The 9397-nt window shown below is 39.9% G+C and overlaps 1 protein-coding gene across 1 annotated transcript; it reads left to right on the top strand.

The window, feature by feature from the left end:
• The first annotated feature begins 4899 nt into the window (after nt 1–4899).
• vsig8b (V-set and immunoglobulin domain containing 8b) lies at nt 4900–9397 on the top strand. The gene is made up of 8 exons (XM_086174024.1): nt 4900–4995; nt 5230–5308; nt 6994–7163; nt 7291–7489; nt 7734–7886; nt 7979–8101; nt 8688–8826; nt 8913–9397. Exons 2-8 carry the CDS (start codon nt 5236–5238, stop codon nt 9151–9153), a joined length of 1098 nt encoding a protein of 365 aa, XP_086030150.1. The 5' UTR covers nt 4900–4995; nt 5230–5235; the 3' UTR covers nt 9154–9397.

The raw sequence follows: 9397 nt of genomic DNA, 5'->3' as shown, positions 1-9397 counted from the left end.
GACAGGTAGAAGAGTACTTGGTGTGTCATCTGGAAGGAAGGTAGACAAGGAGACTTGGTGGTGGAATGAGGAAGTGCAGGGGTACATACAGAGAAAGCGGTTAGCAAAGAAGTGGGATACTGAGAGGACTGAAGAGAACAGACAGGAGTTCAGGGAGATGCGGCAAAAGGTAAAGATAGAGGTAGCAAAGGCAAAACAAAGGGCGTACGATAACTTGTATGCTCGGTTTGATAGTAAGGAGGGTGAGAATGATCTATACAGGTTGGTGAAACAGAGATAAAGATGGGAAGGATGTTCAACAGCTCCGGTTGATTAAGGACAGAGAGGGAAATGTATTGACAGATGCTAGAAGAGTGATGGGAAGAGGGAAAGAGTACTTTGAAGAGCTGATGAATGTGGAAAATGAAAGAGGCAAGGGTAGAGGAGGGGACTATTGTAGACCACAAATTAGTAAAAGTGAAGTGAGGAAGGCATTGAAGAGTGGAAAAGCAGTTGGTCTTGATGATATACCTGTGGAAGTGTCTAGGAGAGGCAGCGGTAGATTTTCTGACTAGATTATTCAACAGGATGTTAGAGAGTGAGAAGATGCCTGAAGAATGGAGACAAAGTGTGATGGTGCCTATTTTTAAGAATAAAGGGGATGTGCAGAATTGTGGCAACTATAGAGGGATAAAGTTGATGACCCATACAATGAAGTTATGGGAAAGAGTAGTGGAAACTAGACTGAGAGCAGAAGTCAGCATTTGTGAACAGCAGTATGGCTTCATGCCTAGGAAGAGTACTACAGATGCAGTATTTGTGTTGAGAATGCTAATAGAAAAGTACAGAGAAGGTCAGAGGGAGTTGCATTGTGTTTTTGTGGACCTGGAAAAAGCATATGACAGGGTGCCAAGAGAGGAGCTCTGGTATTATATGAAGAAGCCTGGAGTGGCAGAGAAGTTTGTTACACTGGTACGGTGTGCTGTAGGGGTAACAGAAGTTCAAGGTGGAGGTGGGACTCGATCAGAGATCAGCTCTGAGCCCCTTCTTGTTCGCAATGGTGATGGACAGGCTGACAGATGAGGTTAGATAGGAATCCCCATGGACCATGATGTTTGCAGATGACCTTGTGATCTGTAGATAAGGATGTTGAGGTTCTCTTTGGGAGTGACCAGGATGGATAGGATCAGGAATGAGAGGAACAGCACATGTTAGATGTTTTGGAGAGAAGCCAGACTGAGATGGTTTGGTCATGTACAGAGGAGGGATAGAGAATATATTGGTAGACTGATGCTGGAATTGGAGGTGCCAGGCAAGAAGTCTCGAGGAAGACCAAAGAGAAGATTTATGGACGTAGTGAGAGAGGATATGAAGGTAGTTGCTGTGAGAGAGGAGGATACAGAGAATAGGGTTAGATGGAGAAAGTTGACTCGCTGTGGCGACCCATGACGGGAAAAGCCAAAGGAAGAGGACTGTAATTTCAACTCCATAAACGTGTAGATTAAGGAGTTGTGTTTTTTTTTTTCGTTGTGTTAATTTTTCTGCATGTACAGGGTAAGGGGTTTTGGCAGCAGTCTTGATTACACTGGCTCTGATGATGAGGTAACCTTTATCAGGTCCATGTAGACAGAAAGTCCTATCTGAATTGATTTACTGGTAGACTAAACCCTCTGTATCTTTAGCCGCCTGTTCTATGTGGTGATCCTGTTCAACTCCGACAGACTTCAGACCAGATAATTTGGTAGCTTTTTGTTTTCAGTCTCACGTTAATTATTTTGCCCTTTTGCCAATGCATATAATTTCTTCTATAGCATATTTCGGTGCTCTTGATGGAAAAAATGAAATATGTAAACAATAGTCCCTTTCTTCACACTAGCCTCTACATCACAGGAAAATGAAAGCATAGCAGGTAACCAATGGGATTCCATCCAGCTGAGTCCAGCATCATTCGAGCTTGCATTGATACATAGCACGCGAGCACTGTCTCTCGGGGGTTGGTCAACAAGATAAAGACTCAGTCCTTCAATTTTCCTCTTTACTATCTATTCTAAAACAACCAGGCAGGGGAAGCTCTCTGCGCTCTGATCATGTCAGTTGCAAAAGACAAGATACTGCAGTTGTATTTATTGTGGTGCTACTTTTGTATTCTTTATTGCAAGAAGGAGAAATTTATTAAACAATAATCTTGAAATAAAAACAAAAATACATTTAGTTGTCAAAGAGTGGGCATTTTATTGGGGGTTATGAGTATATTGTGTGCCCCAGAGTGACCTGGCAATATACCACTCACGCAGCTCTTTGAGGGGCTGAGTGACTACTACCCTCTGCCAGAAGCAAAATCCTCATCCCAGTTGCGTTCCACCTTAAAAAGACGAATATATGTGCCTGACTGTCTCTCTGACATTGACACACCGTGAGTCATGTTGCTGTGCTATTTCAGTATTACTGCTGGCAAGCCCTGGCTCTCTGTAGTCTCTCCCTTCATGGTTTGGTCATTTGATTGCCTCCCCTGCAAAGCTGTTTACTCGCAACTTGGACATCTGCTAAGGTGGTTAGCTTGCAACCCTGCTGTGTGATTAGACTGTATTTGCCAAAATGGGGAAATAAATGGACACACCTTAAGGCTTGACTGTTAAGACAGAGGTGCTTTCATTGCCACAAATATAAGATAATTAGCCTGACAAGACGGCTGTGAGCAACATGCTCAAAAAGATTCAGGTCATATATTTATGCATCATGCCCATCCACCTTTTTTTTTTTTTTTTTTTTTTTCCCCCTCTTAATGGTGATCTTGTGTCTTGTCCCAGAATTGAATGTCCTGTCATACAGTCAGTTCGATGCGGTGTTTTGCTGCCAGGAACCCCTCTTATACCAGGGGGGAGTCAGTGGGGCAATTAACCACCTGCTGGTAGAGCAGCCAATCTGCATTGCATAATACAAATCCTTACACTTAAAAACTCAAGATAGAAATTTATTGTAACAAGGTTACATTTTATGATCTCTAAATCAAAGCTAAGCAACAGAGATAGAACATACTCACGTATTTTATACTTTTTCATCTCCAATACTTTGTAAGTGTGTGTATGTGTGTGTGTGTGTATGTGTGTGTGTGTATATATATATATATATATATATATATATATATATATATATATATATATACATATATATATACTTGTTCAAAAAGGTTGCTTAATGAGAGAAGTGTGTTTTCAAATTATCTACTGTAGTAAAAGAAAATGACAGTTTCCGAAATATACTGCTCAAAAAAATAAAGGGAACACTTGAACAACACAATGTAACTCTAAGTCATTCACACTTCTGTGAAATCATAGTGTCCACTCAGGTTCATTTTGACTTGTTTTAAGGACATTACATCAAAGTTGGATTAGCCTGGAGTGTGTTTTTACACTTTAATTTTGAGTGTGATTCCCAATCCAGACCTCCGTGGGTTAATACATTTAATTTCCATTGATCATTTTTGTGTGATTTTGTTGTCAGCATATTCAACTGTGTAAAGAGCAAAGTATTTCATTCATTTAGATCTAGGATGTGTTTAAGTGTTCCCTTTATTTTTTTGAGCAGTGTATATAAATTCAAAAGATAGTGTCATTTGTTTCACTGCAAAGCAAACTTAGTGTTGTTGAATGGAAGGCTATTGATATAAATTTTATATCCATTCATTTATATTATAAATTAACATAAATTTTGCACCAATGCACAAAATCATTGTCAGTTATCCTCCGTAATGAATTTAACCCTTAGTAGGGAGGCATTTTACAAGTGGTATGAGTAGGAAGTGCAGATACTTGTATTTAAATGCGTGGAGCAGAAGCAATCATTAAAAACAAGTTAAGTGAAGTTTTCCAATAGTTCAACAAATGCAGTGTAGCAAAGTACTCTCACTTATTTTCTTCATGCTAATGTAAAGCAGCTTACAAAAACACAACATTAAGTTCTCAAGCAGTTTCACATTTGCTTTCTGATCACGTTTCATCCTGATGTATACTGATTGGTTCATCTCCTTAATGAACTTTATTGGCAGGGTTGCATTAAACCTGTACTTGAGTTTCCTAATGGTCATGCTCCATGCGCACATTACATAATGTACACTCTCAAACACAATCAATATAGAATACTTTCACCACACTGTCCTACTTAATAGAGTGACTTTCTTTTGATTTTTGGATCGTCAGTCTTTTTGAAATAAAACAGATTAGGGAAACCTCTACATCCAATCATACTGAGCTCTGCAGCTGTATGTCAAAATGATCCATTCTGGTAAATCATTCACAGCTGATTATAAAAAAAGTTGTGATATTAAAGGCTGACTTAAAGAAGAAATGTGTTTCATGTGAAGAGTAGAACAATACAATACAGGCTTCATGGGCTGACAATTCTGTCACTTCACACTGACATATAATTCACATTTGAATCTTTGGAGAACAGCAGTGTGTAGTCGTGGGTGCGTCGGAATGATGTGCTAAACTGTTCAAGAAGTTCATTATTTTAAAACATTTAAGCTACAGAAATATTTTTTAGCTCTGCCATTCCATACGGACGTTGTTGTGCATCATTATGTTAAAAATAACCAGTCCAGATATGAAATTTGTTGACGGGCATGCGAAGTGGCAGAGCAACATATTTGCTGACATATTTAACATGGCAGGTAATCATTAATCTCTCTCAAGTGCTTTGACACAGATGTTCGGGATCCAATGCAACACTGCAGACAGAAATATAATCAGAGTATTTCTGACTCATATTTTGATCAAATAAATAATATTAATGGATTTACTGTACTTCTGTGTTTGTATTCTTATAAAAAAATGAATATTTGTGTTTTAAACATTCCCAGTCAGGGAGTGGCTTCCCAATGCACTATGGACAGAGAGGGTGTGGCCATTTACTGCATCTGAGTTTCACCTGAGACCAAATAAGCAAGCTACACAAGTCCTGAGCACTGTCAGGTCTCACAAGACACATTTTTGCTTTGGATAATTCACACATAATAAGGTATGTTAGATCTACTATTTCCTCAATGGTGATTTCCCAAACAATCAAGATTACTGTTGCTTGTTTTACACTGATATTAATGCTGGCCCTGGGATATCAAAAAAGTAAAACAAGGTAATAGCAGACTGGTTAGTGATACTTTGTAATGTAAGTCATGAACGAGAACCACAAAATGAGAGGGAAAGACCACAATAAGATGTGTCCTTAATTCCTTCCTATAAATACTGCTCTCAGGTTTTAATGAAGACTGCATACTTCAGTATGAGGATGAAGGTGGCTCTGCTTTTTCTGGTAACATTTCAGCTACAGACAGGTGAGTCACTGTTTTGCTTTGAAACTTTGTAATACTTCTGACTGGAAGTGTATTTACAGCAACTGACCCCAGAGTCTGCATAATACAAGATCCTCCCATCTCACCAATATATTCTATGTTAGATAATATATCTGTCTGTGAAAGGAGACCCCTCCCCTAATACGTTCTGCCCTATTTTGAAGCTCATCTTTCAAAAAGTGTAACTGTGTGTCAGGAGCTGTATATTATATAGAAATATTATTTATTTGCAAAACAGAATATATTTTTGGCTCTGCATTGCATTACTTTGATAGCTTTTTTTTTTTTACACAATTCTGATACATAAAGGTTAGTCAATCTTTATTTTGTTTCTCGCGTCCGCTTCCTGTGTCTGTTCCCAGTGATTATTTCATGGATATTTGTGATTATATTTGTTAGATTATATATATATATATGAGTGATTTATCAACCATTTAGAGTTATGTTGAAAAAGAATATAGGATCAGACATGAAACTCTGACTGGCTTGAAAGTATTTAATAAATCTCTTTTTGGGTTCCAGCAGTCTGATTTGTGACTCAAGCAGAAAGTCAGGCCAGTCTCGCAAGCTCTTACAGCAGATGGCCTTACTAATGTCACCAACCGAATAGCATTACTGATGTTCAATGATCCATGTTGATATGGTGCAGGTGGCTGACAGGTATTCTGAATTACATTCATGGCTTCCTTTCATACTGAGCACTCGTGCAGACAGCTGAGCTGTTGTTTACCTCTGTAAAGTAAGAGACGTTACTCTCCCTCTCTGAAGATTTTACTATTTGAACAACATGAACAGGTGTAAGATTAAATCTACTGCATGCAGTCCGCACTGTTCCTACGCTGCACCGAATTATTTGAAGTTTAGTTGACTTTAAGTTCTAGTGAGGCTTGCCAGAATTAACTGCAAAGGAAGTGTTTTTTAGCCTCTTGTCTGGTTACTGGGGGCAGGATTTTAATGTCTGTTGGACTTTGTATGTAGTAGTTGTATCCACTAGCCAGATGGTTGCCTCTTAACATGTATATGTCAACTTTATCACAATATTTAAAGACGGTTAACACTGTAAACATGAGTCAGACTTATTTGCACTTAATTCCAAAGATTCCTTTTAATAATATTTGACATTTTAAATATTCATGACATACTTTAATTTGAAGCCAAAATGTTTTTAGAGCAGTGTTTGGTTGAATCGTGAGCAGTATTGTGAGTGACTGGATTTATCATCATGGCCAATAAAGATTTATATTGAAGGTAATTTATAGATAGAAATGCTTTCAAAGCTAAAGATGTTGAGTAACATTACAAGGATACATATTTTCAAGTGTCACAAGATAACAAGCATTTCATAGCTTCGATCGTCAAAGTATAACTGAAATGCACACTACTAACATCGGTCAGCTGCCCACAGTTGCTTGCTTTCAGTTTCAACCAATTAACACTAAAGTTACACTGGAGACCTGTAAGTCATTTTCAGATAAAATGCTCCCTTTGATTCTCAACTAAGTCCAACAAGTTCAACTAAAGAGGCCAGTTAGTTACAGATCAGCACTCCTAATTGTTTAGGAACACAGAGTATTGAATGCAATGAAGTAGGAAGAAATATTTATGTGTTTTGAGAGAGGACGGTTGATATTGCAAAGAATTCAAACAAATTCTATTTGACCAATTAGATATGACAGCAGCCATGCAGGTGACATCCAGTGGCCCACAGACCATCCAAAAGCCCCAGGGGGAGACAGTCATTCTGGGATGCACCTACACACCCAGCCCCCAAGACACTGGAGAGCTTGACATTGAGTGGTTCAATGTGAGCCCGGATATGACACAGAATGACAAACTGGTAGGTGCACTTCAGAGAATAGAGAAGGTCTAAAACAAACATGCTAAAAGTGGGCTTGGACTTAGCTTTGAGCTTTGTTGCCTGAAAATCTGCTTTATATTCACTCAGTGCAATGTTGGCATCTCAGATCTTATCCTACACAGCAGGCCAGGCACACCATTACGACCCTGCTCTCTCCAAAAGGCTCACCTTCACAGGAGACCCCAAGCAGGGAGATGCTTCAGTGTCTATCTCTGATGTGAGGCTGTCAGACACTGATACCTACCAATGCAAAGTCAAAAAAGCACCAGGTGTAGACATGCGAAAAGTAACTCTTGTGGTATTGGGTAAGGAGAAATTCCTTTCAACAGGTCTTACCTGTTTATTTTCTTGCCAGTCTTTTAAAAGCTGCTGTAACTCACTTGAAATGTTCAGGGCCTTTTCTAATTTTCCTCTGTAGCCTTTCATCAAATTGTTTTCTGCTCTCCCCATACTTTTTTTTTCCCCTTTTCCATGATGAACTACAGCATTGAGGCATTACTCTGAAAACATTTTTACTGGGCGAGCTGCTTATTTATTTTCTATTGCTAGTCCCTCCATCTGTGCCAAAATGTTGGGTTGAAGGCAGCGAGGAGAAAGGAGGCAGTGTCTCAGTCCGCTGCAAATCCTCTCAGGGATCTGCTCCTCTCAGTTATATGTGGAAAAGAGAAACTGGGGGTACTATTCCATCCACTGCAACCCAAGGTGAAGCAGACAAAATGTCACAGACAAAAGGACCTGTCTAAGTACATACTCATATGCTGTACTCATAATGTCCTTTTTTTTGTCTCTTGAAGACCCTCAGACTGGGGAGCTTTTGATTAGGAACCATACAAACAGCAACACCGGGAGTTACGTGTGCGAGGCAAGAAACGCTGTTGGCACAGCTCAGTGTAAATACACACTGCATGCATACAACCGTAAGTTCCTGAAAGCATTCTTTCACATTTTATCCATAAAACATTTCAGCATATATCCTTAAGCATAAATAGAGCTACCAAGGTGGGGGCTGGTAGCCCCAGGGGCAACTGCAATTAAGAAGTGAAGAGGTCAAATAAAGATCAACAAGGACAGAAGAAAACACAATTTATTAGAAAAGATGAAACTCTAGACATTAACTAAATATCTAAAATATTATTTTCTCTGGGGGAGGTGGGGGGGCGGTCTAAATCCCTATCCTGGACGGGCATCTGAACATTTTCCTGTGTGGTTGTTTGTAACAAAAATTGGGAAACATTGCTCTTGTGTGCGAATGAGAGAGTGAGTGGTTGTTTCTCCCTTTATGAGGCCCTGCGATTGACTGGCAGTCAGTCGAGGGTGTACCCCACCTCTCGCCCGATGGCCGTCGGGATAGGCTTCAGCGTTCCCCGCAATGCCAACTCTGGGATAAGCAGTAGTCTGGATGGATGGATATTTGTATCAATAAAACTATTGCCTGCCATTAATGGTTATTCATAGAAGTGTGAAGGAGAATTTACTTAACCTCCTACGTGTCTCCTCCTGCAGCAACTAATAAAGTGGGGGTCATAGTGGGGGCGGTGATTGGAGCTCTGCTGCTGTTGCTCCTACTCCTGTTCCTCATCTGGCTCTTGATTTGCTGCTGCCACAAGCGCCGCTATGAGAAGGAAGTTGCAAATGAGATCAAGTACTGCATCAATACTCAAAGGATTTTCAAACAGCCATCAAGAAAGCCATGTATCTGTTATTGATATGTGCAACCTTTTTCCTCAGGGAGGATACCCAGGCCCCAGAGAGCAGACCAGCCAGCAGACATTCCAGCATCCGCTCCGTGTTGGGCTACCGGACTCACCACGGGGTGCACTACAGCTCAGTGAGGAGCCCCCTTCCCAGTGTTAGTGCATCAGGTCACAGCTTCACCAAGACAGGCAGAGGAACTATGTCACCAAATCCACCCACAGGAGAGCGACCTCCTCCGCTCCTATACGATCATCGATATGGATACCCTGTGTAAAAAGTAAATTGTACAGACATAAATAGACTTATCCATTATATCTTGCAATACATATTTGTATCAGTTGGTGCAATATTAGGTGTTCTGTAATCTGACATCAACAGGTGGACTTTAATGATGCTCTGTAAATGTTTTTTTTGCCACTGAACAAAACCACAGTGACTGTGAAGGGGTTTCTCTTTTGTTTTTGTAAATTGTTCCTACGTGGACGTGTAGCCCACGTCAATACAAATCTTTTTTTAAA

The sequence above is a fragment of the Fistularia commersonii genome, chromosome 26 (assembly GCF_037954325.1).
Source record: "Fistularia commersonii isolate RoL2024-O1a breed Wild chromosome 26, RoL_Fcom_v1.0, whole genome shotgun sequence".
NCBI classification, from domain to species: domain Eukaryota; kingdom Metazoa; phylum Chordata; class Actinopteri; order Syngnathiformes; family Fistulariidae; genus Fistularia; species Fistularia commersonii.
Note: the sequence above shows the minus strand (reverse complement) of the source record. Positions and strands in the feature narration are given on the sequence as shown.